Raw genomic sequence first — 18032 nt, 5'->3', positions numbered from 1 at the left:
AATCCGACGATACTTCGATATAACTGCTATGGGTTCTTAAGTGTTGCATTTTTTATGGGATTTTAAAGAAATGTGGTTCAGTATATGTATATCCCAAGTGGTGGGCCCGTAATTGTTTTTAAAACAATAGTAACCGAATTTACTTGTGTTTTTTCAAACAAATGTCATTCTTTATAAAAAAAAAATATTATTTGTTTTTTCATGGATATTTTTATTATTCTTCTATAGGATAGTTTGTTCTTTTCATTATAAAAACTACAATAATATTAAAAAAAATAAAAATATTAACAAATTGACTATAAATCTATGTCATTGGTCGTTGTATAAAACATTAAATCTTTTGTATATAAATTTTTTTATTTTATAATTTTTTTCATGTTAAAGCATTGGAAGTTGTCTTGTTTTAAGAGTAGAGCCCACGACCACATAGTGGTTAAGGATTTCAATTCTGTTTTTTTTTTTAACAATTTCATACATACTATTTTGTATAAAAATAATCTTAGCCTAGATTAAAATAAAACATATCAAAGGTCATGGAGTTGGCCAGCCATGACCAATGATCTTGGGAAGACTTAGTACATCACTAAAGGGGGGGTTGTTGGATTTGTGTTGGAGAGTTTGTCATTAAATTTAATAAACATTAAGGGATAAGATATGAGAACGAGAGCTTTCGTTGGTAACTTAGAAAGGACAAAATATTTTGTGCAAATTAAAAAAAAAAAATGTAAATTAAAAACATGAAAAATATAAAAATAAAATAGAAATTAATATGAAATAATTAAAATAAAATTCAAAGTCAAATAAAATTTTTTAATTTAAAAACAATATTTTAAGTAAAAAACCAAAAAACAAGAAAAAAGTAATGAAAATATTTTTTTAATAAAAAAAAAAAAAAATAAAAATATTTTTTAATAATAAAAATATTTTTTTTAGTAAAAAAAAAATATTTAAAAAAAAAATTAAAAACAATATTTTAAGTAAAAAAAACAAAAAACAAAAAAAAATAATGAAAATATTTAAAAAAAAAAAATAAAAATATTTTTTAATAAAAAAAAATAATGAAAATATTTTTTTTTTTAATAAAAAAAATAATAAAAATATTTAAAAAAAAAAATTAACAAATTAAAAACACTACTTTCAGTAAGAAACCAAAAAACAAAAAAAAAATTAAAACATTTTTTTAATAAAAAAAATAATAAAAATATATTTTAATAAAAAAAATATAATAAAAATATTTTTTTAATAAAAAGATAAAAAAATTAAAAAAAAATATTAGAAAAAAATTTTCTTTTAAATAAAATTTTTTAAGTTAAAAAAAATTTAAAAACAATATTTTCAGTAAGAAACCAAAAAACAAACAAAAAAAAGAAAATATTTTTTAATAAAAAAAAAATAATAATAAAAATATTTTTTTTTTAATAAAAAAAATAATAAAAATATTAAAAAAATATTTTTTTTAAAAAAATATTTTTTAAAAATAAAATTTTTTAAGTTAAAAAAAAGGAAAAAAATTTAAAAACAATATTTTAAGTAAAAAACAAAAAAAAGATAACGAAAATATTTTTTTAATAAAAAAAAAATAATAAAAATATTTTTTTAATAAAAAAACAAAAAAAAAATTTTTTTTTTAGTTTTTTTTTAATTTTTTTTTTTTTTTAAATTAAAATTTTTTGGTTTTAAATAAAATATTTTAGGTTAAAAAATAAAATTAAAAACAACATTTTCAGTAAGCAACCAAAAAACAAAAAAAAAAAATTATGAAAGTATTTTTTTTAATAAAAAAAAAAAATATTTTTTAATAAAAAAAATAATAAAAATATTTTTTTTTAATGAAAAAACAATAAAAATATTTTTTTTAATAAAATATAAAAGAAGAAATTATTTTTTTATTAAAAAATTAAAAAAAAAAATTTTAAAAAATTTTTTAAGTTAAAAAAAAAATTTTAAAACAATATTGTCAACGACGGTTGACAGTTGTCATTGAGCCGCGAATGAGAGAAGACGTGTCGTGTATTACTGAATTTCTTTATTTCTTGTATTTTAATAAACACATACTTTTATATCAATAAATCACATTTTAAACATTAACTCGCAGTCTTGACAAATTCAGAATTGGGATCGGAATAAGAGATCCAAGTTTGGAGTTTATTTTATTGAAATAAAGCAACGCCACGGTTTTATGTGTGTTTAGGACACACGGCTGAAATAAGGGAGAATACACGACTACATTCAACGGAACGAGTATCATTGACAGCCACACAGACACACGGGAGGAATTCAAAAGTGAATTTCGTCACTCACAAGGGAGTGCAACGAGTTTTGTGTTTGCATGTGTGTGCGGAAAAAAAAAGGAGAAACACGAGATCAAAACAAAAAGCAAGTCAACGGCTGCTTCAAGAAGAGTTTTGCAAGTTTCTTAACGAGAACTATAAAGCGAGTAATACAAGACCAAGACGGAAAAATTAACGGCTGTTTTGGGAAAAAAGTGATTGAGTACTCTAGAGGATCAGACGAAGAAAAGTACTTTCTAGAATCGAAAGGAAGAAAAACTAAGCTTTAGGAATGAAAGCAAAGTTAAATTCATTAAAGGTGGCACAATTGAACGAACTTCTAAGGGAAAGGAATTTACCGCAATCGGGAAATAAGGCTGATAAGATTGCTGCTCTAATGGCTTTATGCGGATCAGACGAAGTAGAAATCGACGATAATGAATCGCAGGATGATTTCCGAGGGTTTGATGAGGCCGAGACCAATGAAAATTCAATGCAAAGGCAAATGGCAGAATTGCGAAGCGTGGTGATGTCTTTGGCGCAAAGTGTACAGCAATTGACGGTGAATTCTGGAAGAAGTGAAGGTACGACAAGCCGTACTCATGTGCAGAATTGTGGTAGTTTACCGCCAAGTGGAAACCAAGCAACAACCACAAATACATCAGGTTGTTTGAAGGATTATATTGTGATGCTACCAGATTTTGACCCCATCAATCAAACGGTCACATCCACGCAAATTATTGACAAAATTGAAAAGCTAAGACAAATGCATGCTTGGTCAGATCAAACATCATTGTTTGCAGTACATCACAAAATGAAAGGCGTTGCCAAGATGTGGATAGACGCTCTTCCTATAGTAACGACTTGGGAGGAATTTAAGCGAGTGTTCTTCAAAGATTTTCCATGCCGAGTAAGTATTGCCGATATTCATCGTGAATTGATGTCTAGGCGACGGACCCCAGGTGAGTCATTAGTTCACTACTACTACTCGATGCTGGCTATTGGAAGAAAAGGAGACATCGATGATCAATCCATTGTGTCATATGTTATCAATGGCTTGAATGACAATGGATTAACAAGAACGCTTTTGGCCATGAATCTTCAAACCTGCAACGAACTGCTTAGGTCACTCGAAGGGTTGCCAACGACGACAGTGGTCATGAGGGAGGTGCAACAAAGCGGTGACGACGAGGGAAGAAATGTGAATGTTACATCTGGTGCTAGAAGCAAAGGGCCAAAATGTTTCAATTGTAATAATTTTGGGCACATATCTACGAACTGCCCACAACCTCAAAGAAGACTAAAATGTACCAGCTGTGCGAAGGTCGGACATGAGGCATCTCAGTGTAAGTCTAAAGGGACAAATGTAGCTGCAATGTCCGGTGACCCAAGTGTAGAGTCATGCCCACCTGTGATGAAGGAGGTAACGATAAATAAGGAAAAGTTTCTGGGTTTCGTGGATACGGGAAGTGACTTCACCCTGATTAAAGAATCTGCAGTCCCGGTGAACGCAAATTGTAAACCAACGTTAAAGAGAATGAAAGGATTTGGTGGATCTGTAATCGAAGCCAAAGGAATGGTTGAATGCGACATTATGATAGACGAGGATCTTACGAAGGTTTCTATTTTTGTGGTTCCTGATGAACTAATGCCATATGATGTTCTGTTGGGCAGAGATGTGTTATGCAAGCAAGACAAGCGTCTAACAATTGAGTACGGAATTTTGAAAGTCGAAGCTGCAGAAACAAACAAATTTGACATTGGCGAAGACATCGGTGAGGGACACAAGGACACCCTAAACAATTTGCTTATGTCGCACAAAGAGTGTTTTGCAGAAAACTTAGAAGACCTAGGACGATGTAAGAATACCTGTATGGAAATATCGGTATCCACGGATACTCCGGTAGTTGGTAAGAGGTACCAAGTTCCATTCAGTCAACGGCAAACGTTATCTGACATCATAGACAAGCTGCTACGTTGTGGGATCATTCGTCAAAGTAACTCCCCATATGCCGCCTCAGTTTTATTGGTGAAGAAGTCTAATGGTGAAAGTCGTATGTGTACTGACTTCCGTGCGTTAAATGCTGTAACGATCAAAAAGCAATATTCTATGCCAGTGGCCGAGGAACAGTTGTCGTTATTGGCGGGAAACAAGTATTTCACCACTTTGGATATGACTTCAGGCTACTATCAGATACCCATAAAAGAGGAATGCAAAAAGTACACTGCATTCATAACACCAGAGGGGCTTTATGAATACAAGGTCATGCCTTTTGGCTTAACGAATGCGCCCATGGTATTCCAGGAAATGATTACGCAAATTATAAGAAGATTAGACCATCGAAAGAACATCGTAAGTTATGTGGACGAGGTGATAATACCGAGCAAAACGGTCGAAGATGGAATCCAAGTGTTAACGGAATTTTTGGCAACCGTTCAAGAGGAGGGTTTGACACTGAGACCGACGAAATGTTCATTTATGAGGAAAACCGTGAATTTCTTGGGGCACATAATAAGCTCTGAAGGGATAAGTCCTGGCGAAGAGAAGACGAAATGTATAAAAGAATTTCCACGTCCTGGAAATGTATCCGATGTCAGAAGGTTTTTAGGTAGCACCAACTTTTTCCGAAAGTTTGTCCACAATTGAAGCCATATAGCTATGCCGTTAACGAGGCTTTTAAAGCGGAGCAAGAAGAAGCATTTGAAGTGCTTAAATCAAAGATTACGTCCCAATCTTTGCTGACCCTATTTGATCCCGGAAAGGAACATGAAGTGCATACGGATGCCAGTGCTATTGGATTGTCAGGTATATTGTTCCAGGCAGATGGTGAAGGCACGGTACTCCGGGCTACAAGATTTTGACTACACCATGGTACATCGATCCGGGGCGAAGATGACGCATGTGGATGGTATGAGCCGCAGTCCAACTTTACCACCGATCGAAACGGAAACGGTTCGCAGACAAAGTATTAGTCATTAACGCGAACGTAAACGATTGGCTTTACCAACTCCAAATGTCTGACGCGAAGCTAAGAAATATTGCCAAAGTCCTTAGTGGATGTTCTGCAGCAGACGACGGTGAATGTGCTCAGATACGAACGGATTACTTTATGGAAAACGGAAGACTGTTCCGAAAGATAGGAGATTTAAAGCGAATGGTTATTCCAGAGAAAGTCAGATGGCGAATAACCAAGGCGTGTCATGATGGTGTAGGTCATTTCAGCATAGAAAAGACTTTAAACCGACTACAGAAAGATTTCTGGTTCCCAAGAATGAGAAGGCATGTAAAATCTTATATCTCATCGTGTCCCGAATGCTGCTACAGAAAAGTTAAAGGGGGAAAACCCGAAGGTGAATTACATGTCGAGGAAATAATACCAATACCATTCAGAAGTATCAACATCGACCATCCATTTGGGGCCATTTCCAAAGAGCAAAAGAGGATTTCTGTACGTGTTGGTCATTGTATGCTCTTTTACTAAGTACACGATAATTAAACCTACAAGAAACACGAAGACTACCCCAGTTATCACAGCATTACAAGAAGTAATGTCAATCTTCGGTCAGCCACGTCGGATAGTATCTGACAAGGGAACAGCATTTACGTCAGTAGAGTTCCAGCGATTTATAGAAGTAAATGGCATTCAGCATATCCAAACAGCGGTGAGGACGCCAAGGGCAAATGGCCAAGCCGAAAGGGCCAACCAGACGTTTTTGAATGCTCTGAGGTGTCTAACGGATGAAAACAAACAAAATGGGACAGTAAAATCCCAACAATTCAATGGAGTATTAATTCTCAACCCAATTCTACGTCGAAGTTCACTCGAAATGAACTTATCTTCAATTTTAATCCAAGAGATGTCAGTTGCAACCGAATCATCCAAGCATTGAGTGATGAACCAAATCTTGAGGGTACCCTACAAGACAAACGAGAACAAGCTGCTGCTAATGTTAATGCTCAAAGAGAGAAATGGAAGTTACGATATGACACCCGTCATGTCAAACCAACTCAATATAAAGAAGGAGATTTGGTGGTTATCGATTGTGTTCCACAAGCTACAGGACAGTCACACAAGTTGGACCCGAAGTATAAGGGGCCTTATATCATCACACGAACATTGGGAAACGATCGATACCTCGTCGAGGATCTACCGGACTTAAGTTTAACCCAGCGAAGATATTGCAATGTCATGTCAAATGACCACATGAAACCATGGTGTTACAGTAGCCCAGATCTTGATGCCAATTCTGATGAAGAGGACCATCCGTCTAGGGTCGACGAGGAGTCAGGCGAGGCCGAGTTGTCAACGACGGTTGACAGTTGTCATTGAGCCGCGAATGAGAGAAGACGTGTCGTGTATTACTGAATTTCATTATTTCTTGTATTTTAATAAACACATACATTTATATCAATAAATCACATTTTAAACATTAACTCGCAGTCTTGACAATTTTTTTAATAAAAAAATAATAAAAATATTTTTAAATAAAAAAAATAATAAAAACTTTTTTTTTTAATAAAAAAAAAATTATAAAAATACTTTTTTGATTTTAAAAAAAAAATTCAAAAAAAAAAAATTTTAAAATAAATATTTACAATTTTTTCTTTTTATATATGAGAATTTCCAGTTTTTACTTTTGTTTCGAACTATCTCTCTATAAAATACCTTAAGGTCTTTGGATGTTTGCTGTTGTCTTTGGTTTTTTTTTTTTTTGTCCAAAATATTCCTTAATCCTAGTTGATATTACTTTTCTTAAAATATAATTTTGGCAAAATATTTACATTATAATTTGGTTGGGCTTTTTTGGAAACGTGACGCTTTTTTACTGAATAATTTACATAAAACTTTGCAAATATTCCATATCAAAGTGTTTGGCAAATTCCTCATCATCATCCTCAACGGTGGACAACGTTGATGAGGACGACGACGACGACGACGACGACTCATTATGTAAATGCTCATTGCTGACATTAGTGGAAGCAATTTCATTGACTGTTGCCGCTACAGCGGCCGTAGCTGATGTTGATGCTGTTGTAATTGTTGTGGGCTTTGGTTTATCCGCACTAATGACAACAATACTGGCCCCAATGGTGGCCACTGGTGTAGTAACATCACCAATAACAACACAACCACCACTGCCACCAGCTGTTGTTAATGATGTGGCAACATTTGTTGATGTTTTGCCCATCTTGGAGCCGGAGTTGTTGGAGTTTGTTCCATTGGCATGGTGTTCACAATTATTGTCCTCATCCATGCAATCGAATGTTTCGGAAAGCAGCTTTTTAACATACTCGAATGAGACAAATTCACTGGACTCATCATCAACGGCAGCATTGGAGTTTGGAGTAGCTCTGGCTGCCTCACCATTGCTGCTGCGACCTAAAACACTAATCGAATTTGTGGTAATGACATTGTTTCTGTTGTTGCTGCGGCTGCTGCCACAATTGTTGGCCTGTGACATATCACATGTTAAGGTTTGTGATGCAGTAGGAGTAGCAGTCTCACCACTGACAACCACATTTGCTTGTTGTTGTTGCTGCTGCTGTTGCTGGTGGTGGTGTTCATTGCCCATGGGCGTCGTTGAAGTTGCTTGCTGCAACATCAACATTTGCTGAAAATCATTCATGTGATTGATACTTGTATGGCTGCCATTGCTGCTGTTGCTAATCACACTGTCACTGCTATTGCGGCGTTCCGTCCCCAACGACAACGAGGAACCCACTACATTATATGTGGTGGTGGTGATGATGCCCGAAACATTTACATTCACATCCACATCGATGATATTGGAGGATGCTGCAGCAGCAGCAGCAGCAACAGCATCATGATTGTTATGTTGCTCAATGGTAACAATGCAATTGGACAACTCATTAAAGTTCATTGAATTGCGATTAGCTGCCGATGTGGCCAATGGTAATTGCGTTGGGGCCACAGAGCTTTGTTGCTGCTGTTGCCGTTGCTGGTACATGCCAACAACATTTTGTTTATTCTCATAATTGTTATTGACCATTAGCAGGGATGATATTTCACTGCAGTTAATGCTTCTTGGCTTTTGTTGCTGGCCACAGCCATTGCCATCGCCCACTCCTATGCTCAGAGGCAAGGCTGGTCTATTGATATTAGCCATCAGCATTGCTGACTTTGTCAATGTTGTGGCGGATGAGGCTGATGATGGTGTTAATGATTGTTGTGACATTTTATTCTTGCCGAGACCGCCGTTGCCACCTTTGGCCTGCAACAATGATGATTCGGAGTGACGACGAGTTTTGCCTGCGTTACCTTTCTTAGAGCCACCCTGACCATTTGTGGCTGCATTCGATGATGATTTTCGTCGTCCCAAATGCCCATTGGCATTGCGTAGGTCATGATTTTTGACATGTTTACGCAGACTGGAGGGATCGGTGTAACGTTTTGTGCATCCAGGCGATTGGCAGGCATAGGGTTTCTGTAATGAGTGAAAAGAAGAAAAATGAGAAAGAGAAAATTAATTGAAAGAAGGGAAAGAGAAGTTGAAGGAATTAAACACTAGAAAACAGAGTAAAGAAAGATAAGTTCAGCCGCACCGAATCTCATATACCCTTCACCATGCATCGCATTTGTCGAGTTCTTTGCGCGGTATCTCTTTTTAGGCAATCAAAGGATAACAGATAAGAATTGCTATACTATTGAAGCTATATCAAGTTATAGTCCGATTCGGACCATAAATGAATTGTATGTTGAAGACCATACTAGAAGTCACTGGGTTATATTTCAGTCCATTCGGTTAAGAATTGCGCTCAAGAAACATAATCGGGAGATCGGTTCATATGGGAGCTGTATCAGGATGTAGATCGATTCAGACCATATTGGACACGTATGTTAAAGGTCACGGGAGAAACACAGTCTTTTGGAAGTCATAACAAAACACTTCAAGCAAAATTTCAGCAAAATCGGATAAGAATTACGCCCTCTAGAGGCCTAAGAAGTTAAGGCGTAACAAAACACCTCATAATAAATTTCAACCAAATCGGATAATATTGTAATTACGCCCCCTAGAGGTCTAAGAAGTCAAGATCCCAGATCGATTTATATGGCAGCTATATCAGGTTATAGACCGATTTTGACCATGCTTAGTGCATTTGTTGGAAGTCTTAGCAAAACACTTCATGCAAAATTGTGGGCAAATCGGATGGGAATTACGCCCTCTAGTGGCTCAAGAAGTCAAGATCCGAGGTGGGTTTATATGGCAGCTATATCAGGTTATGAACCGATTTGTACCATACTTAGCACAGCCATTATAACAAAACACTTACTCAAAATGTCATCGGATAAGAATTGCGCCCTCTAGAGGCTCAAGAAGTCAATATCCAAGACTGGTTTATATGGCAGCTTTATAAAAACATCGATCGATATGTCCCACTTACAATTCGAACTCACCTACACTGTACAAAATTTGAAGTGCCTGTACCATACTTAGCACAGTTATTATAACAAAACTCTTATGCAAAATGTCAGCCAAATCGGATAAGAATTGCGCCCTCTAGTGGCACAAGAAGTCAATATCCAAGACTGGTTTATATGGCAGCTTTATCAAAACATCGACCGATATGTCCCACTTGCAATTCGAAGTCACCTACACTGTGCAAAATTTAAAGTGCCTAACTCTACTACTTCGAAAGTTAGCGCGGTTTCGACAGACGGACGTACGGAAGGACGAAAGGAAGGACAGACGGACGGACGGACGGAAGGAAGGAAGGAAGGACGGAAGGAAGGAAGGACGGAAGGACGGACGGAAGGACGGACGGATGGAAAGTCGGACGGATGGAAAGTCGGACGGAAGGACGGACGAATGGAAGGGCGAATGGATGGAAGGACGGACGGACGTACGGAAGGGAGGACGGAGAGAAGGATCGACTGAAAGACAGACGGTCGGAGTGTGAAGTTACGTACCAGGTTTTTGCCCACAGGGCTCATTCATCAGTCAGTGTGCATTCAGGGTCTCGACAATGAATAGTTACCCTAAAATCTTAAGCGCTGTGCTAGGTAAGTTCTTGTGAAAAACTAATGTCCAAAGTCAACTGAATAATTGAGGCCTATCAGTGTGGTTTTAGACCTGGTAAATCTACCATAGACCAGATATTTACACGGCGCTAACTCCTGGTAAAGACGCAAGAAGGACAAATCAACACCTACCATCTTTTCCTGGACTTCAAAACTGCCTTCGACAGATTTCGATATTTGACAAGGTCAAATGCATAGGTAGGCATAGAAGTGTCCCATTCAGGAGCGTGCTGAGAAGGCTCACAGATGTTGGACACTATGAAGGTGGGCCTCAGGCGCGAAATGGGGCCCGAATCCGAGGATAGTTTACTCGGTGTCCTAGCTCTAACGCTAGGACATCGAATGTGAACATTTTTACGGGCCATAAGGGCAAAAACAACCAGGAAGGTAAGGTCACAAACAGTGTTGCAGTGAAAGAAGGAGATTAACGCCTTTTCTGAGGATGGCACAATCCGCATCGTTTGTGTGCCGGGCCATAACGGAGTAAGGGAGAATAAAAGGGCAGACGATTTGGCAGTGAAGGCCAGAGAACTGCTGTCGTTAAATGAGCGCACAACAAACCGATTACTGGCTTTGGTCTATGTCCATAGTGGCATGGGGCCGATTAATATTTGCACCTTCTTTTCAAACTAACCTAATACTACCCGTGCTTTTATATGGCATCGAAGCATGGGTACTTGCGAAAGCAGATGAAGCAGTACTTGGAGTGTTTGAGAGAAAAAATCCTTCGTAATATAAATGAACTATTGGGTTGCCCAAAAAGTAATTGCGGATTTCTCATATAGTCGGCGTTGACAAAATTTTTTCACAGCTTGTGGCTCTGTAATTGCATTCTTTCTTTTGTCAGTTATCAGCTGTTACTTTTAGCTTGCTTTAGAAAAAAAGTGTAAAAAAAGTATATTTGATTAAAGTTCATTCTAAGCTTTATTAAAAATGCAGTTACTTTCTTTTAAAAAATCCGCATTTACTTTTTGGGCAACCCAATAGTTTAAGTTAATGAAGAATATAGGCGTCATATGAACCACGAACTGTATACGACGATAGCATACTTAAACGCATCAAAATACAACGTTTGCGTTGGTTAGGTCATGTTATCAGAATGAATGAAGAAGATCCCGGATATCTCCATAGAACTTTCGTCATTCTACCGACCGAGGAACCGATCACGAAATGCGGGAGGTGGTAATGCGAGAACGCCGAGTGCGAACATCTTTACGGATAGTAAAATGGCCATAAGGGCAATAATAAGCAGGATGGTAAGATCACGAACAAGGAAATTAACGCCTCCTCTGATAATGGCACAATTCGCATCGTTTGGATGCCGGCCCATAACGGAGTAATGGGGAATGAAAGGGCAGACGATTTGGTGGTGAAGGCCAGAGAACTGCCGTCAATAAACTTGGTTACCCCGTAGCCTATCGGGTCGACGCAGTTCGAGTTAAGGGAGTGGGCGACGAATGCGCATGCATCCTTATGGAACAGCGAAACAGTCAGTAGGACGGCGAAAATCCTATGGGGAGATCCAGATCGTGAGAGGATGAGGCTATTACTGAAAGGAAGTAAGAATGAGGTCATTATAGCTTTTGGTATCATAACGGGACCTATAGGACTACTAGCTCCCTTATAGAAAATCGGTGCGGCAAGCGATAGCATGTGTAGAGCAATGGGGGGAAGATGATGAGGCGTCGGAGCATTTCCTATGTTATTAACCGGCTTTCGCGGCTAAAAGACATCGATACATAGGTGGGGACACAATATCAGATATGAACCAACTTAGGCGCGTGGCATGGAAAACAATTAAGGTTTTTGTAAGTAGCATGGAATTCCTAACTTAGAGTTTCTCTTTCGAGGTTACCTTTTTAGTATTGCGTTGCCCAAAAAGTAATTGCGCATTTTTTAAAAGAAAGTAAATGCATTTTTAATAAAACTTAGAATGAACTTTAAACAAATCTATTTTTTTTACACTTTTTCTAAAGCAAGCTAAAAGTAATAGCTGATAACTGACAGAAGAAAGAATGCAATTACAGAGTCACAAGCTGTGAACAAATTTGTCAACGCCGACTATATGAAAAATCCGCAATTACTATTTGGGCAACCCAATATTTAGAGAAAACAACAAACCGATTACTGGCTTAAGTGTATGTCCATAGTGGCATGGGGCGGATTAATATCCGCAACCTCTTTGTCAACCTAACCTACCGACCGTTCCACAATGCTGCAAGCCCTATTGTAACCTCAGTAAGCAAATTGTGAAAACTAAAATCTAAATTCGCGTTCTCTATTCGGCTCGGGCGGACGCTTGCCCAGCTAGTTAAACCCTAATACACGAGGCAAAACTTGTCGCCACAATATTTTCCTAACATCTAAAAATGCGGTAAGTAATGCAAAGACAATTTTTAAGCATTTCTGAGTGCATTAGATGAATTTTGCCTTTAACAAATATTCCTCCTTAAACCAGTCTTCTTCAAAATCGATTAAAAGCCATCCAAACGGTTCACCCTCCCAATCACTTGAAATCGAAACGTGTATGAGTCTAAAGTGATTGCCTCTACATTGCCATATATGCATGTCTGCCGATTTCCTTTTCAACGAAAAATAAGCCCTTCATTAACATTTAAACTCTTTCGCTCAACATAAGCTACCGTTATTTAGACCGCCAACGGACATAAATATGTATAGATACTCGTACATGCCTTACAAAGCATAACCAAAAACCTCTAAAACGAACCACTCTCTCTCTCCCTCTCTCTCCCTCTCTTTCTTTGATACTGGGTGTACATGTACAGGCAGGCCATTCATTCATCGTATGAGGTAGCAATGTAGGCGGCTTATTACCGAGAGCAGCGGCATCTAACTTAATATCTGTGTAGTGAAAGCTTTATAAATGTCAAATGTTGCAGTATTCGCCTGCGAGACCTGTGATGTATTCATGCAGACATGAAACCAGAAAAAATTGAGCCACCTCCAAAAAAAAAGCCATTTCAAATGACATGTGTATTTGGTGGGATAAAACACTGGGAGAAATTTTTGGTAAAAAAAATTAAATGTTGAACATTGACAATATATAATAAATATAAGAGAGAAAAGAGAGAGTTTTTGAATATTTTTGATAGTCAATAATGAAGAGAGAAAAATTTAAAAGATTTTAGCAAAATAAAATTATATATCTGACAATGACATTGTTTTATACCCTCTACCATAGGATGGGGGTATACTAATTTCGTCATTCCGTTTGTAACACCTCGAAATATGCTTTCAAGACCCCATAAGCTTGATCTTCATAACATTTAAAGTCGATCTAGCCATGGCCGTCCGTCTGTCCGTCCGTCCGTCTGTCCGTCCGTCTGTCCGTTCGTCTGTCCGTCCGTCCGTCTGTCTGTCTGTCTGTCCGTCCGTCCGTCTGTCAAAAGTACGTTAACATTCGAAGGAGTAAAGCTAGGCGCTTGAAATTTTGCACAAATACTTCTTATTAGTGTAGGTCGGTTGGGATAGTAAATGGGCCAAATCGGTCCATGTTTTGGTATTGCTGCCATATAAACCGATCTGGGGTCTTGACTTCTTGAGCCACTAGAGGGCGCAATTCTTACCCGATTTGGCTGAAATTTTGCACGTTGTGTTTTGGTATCACTTGCAATAATTGTGCTACGTATGGTTTAAATCGGTTCATAACCTGATATAGCTGCCATATAAATCGATCTGGGATCTTAACTTGTTAGGCCACTAGAGGGCGCAATTCTTATCCGATTGGGCTGAAATTTTGCATGAGGTGTTTTATTATGACTTTCAATAACTGTGTTAAGTACGGTGCAAATCGGTCTATAACCTGATATAGCTGCCTTATATACCGATCTTGGATCTTGACTTCATGAGCCAGCAGAGGACGCAATTTGTATCCGATTTGGCTAAAATTGTGCATGATCTTATTTGTTATTACTTCCAACTACTGTGCCAAGTATGGTTTAGATCGGTTCATAACTGCCATATAAACCGGTGATATGGGATCTTAACTTCTTGGGCCACTAGAGGGCGCAATTCTCATCCGATTTGGCTGAAATTTTGAATGAGGTGTTTTATTATGACTTTCAATAACTGTGTTAAGTATGGTGGAAATCGGTCCATAACCTGATATGGCTGCCATATGAACCGATCTGGGATCATGACTTCTTGAGCCAGCAGAGGACGCAATTTGTATCCGATTTGGCTGAAATTTTTAATGATCTCATTTGTTTTTACTTCCAACAACTGTGCCAAGTATGGATTAAATTCGGTTCATAACCTGATATAGCTGCCATATAAACCGATCTGGGATCTTAACTTCTTTGGCCACTAGAGGGCGCAATTCTCATCAGATTTGGCTGAAATATTGAATGAGGTGTTTTGTTATGGCTTTCAATAACTGTGCTAAGTATGGTGCAAATCGATCTGGGATCATGACTTCTTGAGCCACTAGAGGGCGCAATTTGTATCCGATTTGGATGAAATTTTTAATGATCTCATTTGTTTTTACCTCCAACAACTGTACCAAGTATGGCTAAAATCGGTCCATGGCCTGATATAGCTGCCATATCTGGGTCATGACTTCTTCAGCCAATAGAGGGCGCAATTTGTATCCGATTTGGATGAAATATTTAATGATCTCATTTGTTTTTACTTCCAACAACTGTGCCAAGTATGGTTTAAATCAGTCCATAACCTGATATAGCTGCCATGTCTGGGTCATGACTTCTTGAGCCAATAGAGGGCGCAATTTGTATCCGATATTGCTGAAATCCGATATTGCTGGGATCTTAACTTCTTGGCCCACTAGAGGGCGCAATTCTCATTCGATTTGACTGAAATTTTGAATGAGGTGTTTTGTTATGACTTTCAACAACTATGCCAAGTATGGCTCAAATCGGTCGATAACCTGATGTAGCTGCCACATTGACCGATCTGGGATCATGACTTCTTGAGCCACTAGAGGGCGCAATTTTCATCAGATTTGGCTGAATTTTTGCATAAAGTTGTTTGTTATGATTGCCAACAACTATGCTAATTATAGTTCAAATCGATCTGTAACCTGATATAGCTACCATATATACCGATATTGGATATTGACTTCTTGAGCCACAAGAGGGCGCAATTCTCATCCGATTTGGCTGAAATTTTGCATGATTTTGTTTATTTTTACTTCCAACAACTGTACCAGGTATGGCTAAAAGCGGTCCTTAGCCTGTTATAGCTGCCATGTAAACCGATCTGGGATTTTGGCTTCTTAAGCCTCTAGAGGGCGCAAATCTCCGATTTTGGGGAAATTTTTGAACAACTGCTTCTCCCATAACCTTCAACATACATGTCCAATATGGTCTTAATAGATCTATAGCCTAATACAGTTCCCATAAAACCGATCTCCCGATTATGCTTCTTGAGCCCCTACAAGGCGCAATTCTATGGGGTATGGACTGAAATATTACCCAATGACTACTGAGGACGGTCTGACGGACATGGCTACATTGACTCAAAACGTCGAGACGATCAAGAATATATATTACTGATGGGCTCATAGACGACTATTTCTAGGTGTTACAAACAGAATGACTCGATTAGTATACCCCCATCCTATGGTGATAGGTATAATAAAGAGAAATGAAGTTTACGCTCTTAGATTGGGTTAAGTTGGCTTGAACAGAGGCTGCGGATATTAATCCGCCCCATGGCACCATGGACATACACCTATGCCAGAAATCTACGTGTTGTGCGCTCTAAATACTAAAAAAGTAGCCTCGAATAAGAAAATCCTTTTTGTGGATGTATAAACTTGCCCATATTTGGTGATGTGCATTAGCATAGCTTCCCACAATGAGGCTCTTTTTCCCTGCAGAAGCGGCTTCAACAAGCAACTTAAGGCTTGAAGACGGCATCTCTGAATCGTGTGTCATACCTTAGATAGCCAGTCAGTAATGAGACTTAGTAATTCTGTATACCTCACTTCAGTGCTTAGCGACAGAAGAAGAAAAACATTTAGACTACTCTTTGCAAGAATACAGGCTCTATGTCTCCCATTCCCGTACCCTTGAGTAGTTTAAAACCAAGAATTTTTAGTCCGAATTTCCACCACTGCACAGTGGGATATGCAATGCAAATTTTGCCCACGAACATTCTACTAAGGAACAGGGGCAAACTTCTCACATATCAATGAGTGCAGTCCGATTCAATTTTAGGCTCAATGATAAGGGGCCTCCTTTTTTTGTAGCCGAGTCCGAACGGCGTGCTGCAGTGCGACACCTCTTTAGAGAGAAGTTTTACATGGCATAGTACCTCACAAATGTTGCCAGCATTAGGAGGGGAAACTACCGCTGAACATTTTTTTTTGATGGTCTCGTCAGGATTCGAACCCAGGCGTTCAGCGTCATAGGCGGACATGCTAACCTCTGCGCTACGGTGGCCTCCAGTGGGATAGAACCGGTGGCACGGTGGTGGCACAGTGGGATAGAACCAAAAAAATTTAAAAAAAAATGCCGTTTAAGAACGTGTAGAGATATCCGTTCGAAATTTGCAATGGTTAGAGCTGAGGTATGATCGTATGCAAAATTTCAAGGCGCTTGGTTGTTCGAACGCCCTTAGGTTAGGTTAGGTTTAAGTGGCAGTCTACCATCGGACTCACTTGAACATTTTCGTTCATTGTGAAACCACAGGAACAGAAGAAGGAAGATGCCTTCTAGTTCCTACTGTTGCACCATCCAGAACGCTTTAAAAAGGATCTCCCATCATTCAATTCACTTATGGTCCGAATCGAACCATTACATGATATATCTCCAATAGCATAATAAATCCTAAATTTTTCCCAAACAATTTTATAATTTTTTTGCTCCCTGTACCCCAGCCATCATAATCGACCACCAAAACCTAATCTAAAACCTTCTTTTACTTTTTATGCGCTTTTCCAGTCCTTGTGTTGCTGGTAAAATGGGCTTTCATAGAGGGTACTTTATGGATTTAAGGGCATCAACAAAAACTAAGCTCGTTGTTCGCTATACTCAATGCCATTCAGCTCTGCTCTGGTCGAATAATAGTTTGAGCCTCATGTCGTTTGGGGGCCAACTCCTCAACAATAGTGTGTTGCGCCATCACATGTGAGTGCTAGTACGAGATGGCTGTTTGTTTGGCTGGCGGTTTGGTTGGTTGGCTTATTGTCGACAATGACACCGAATGCTTGCAACACATATGTTTCAATCTATAAATCACTCATATGGGGAATTTTTGTGTGTTTTTTCTTTTTTTGAGGGGGAACAACACTGAATGCGAAAGCTCTTTTTCTGTGTATAATGATGACATGCAGGCGCAGCACATGGGATATGACAACAAGTCTCAAAATTTGCTAAAAGCAAAACATGCCACTTGCTTAAACAACAGCAACAACAACATGCAACAGAGACATTTTTTGTACATTTTGGGGCGGTAGAACAAATGGGTCAATGCGAGAACACGAAAGTGGCTTGTCTTAGGTCAGTTTGTTAATAAACACAACAAATGTGGGCAGGAAAAATAGAATAAGGCAAAAAAGAACTCATATTGAGGATATATTGGGTTGCCCAAAAAGTAATTGCGGATTATTTAAAAGAAAGTCAATGCATTTATGAACATGAACTTTAATCAAATGAACTTTTATCAAATACCCACTCTCACCAACGATTGCGGATATTGTACTTGACACCCTTTTGGACGACGTAATGGACGAACT

At 38.2% G+C, this 18032-nt stretch overlaps 1 protein-coding gene across 1 annotated transcript in view; it reads right to left on the bottom strand.

The window, feature by feature from the left end:
* Nucleotides 1–6894: 6894 nt before the first annotated feature.
* LOC106082612 (uncharacterized) overlaps nt 6895–18032 on the bottom strand; it is a 29320-nt gene continuing 18182 nt past the window's right edge. Inside the window, exon 3 of the mRNA XM_013245231.2 lies at nt 6895–8717. Within this exon, the coding sequence (XP_013100685.2) occupies nt 7107–8717 (1611 nt within the window). The 3' untranslated portion in view covers nt 6895–7106. The remainder of the gene's footprint in view (nt 8718–18032) is intronic.

Source organism: Stomoxys calcitrans, chromosome 2 (genome assembly GCF_963082655.1).
Source record: "Stomoxys calcitrans chromosome 2, idStoCalc2.1, whole genome shotgun sequence".
Taxonomy (NCBI): domain Eukaryota; kingdom Metazoa; phylum Arthropoda; class Insecta; order Diptera; family Muscidae; genus Stomoxys; species Stomoxys calcitrans.
The sequence above is the reverse complement of the archived record's forward strand: the minus strand, read 5'-3'. Positions and strand labels throughout refer to the sequence as shown.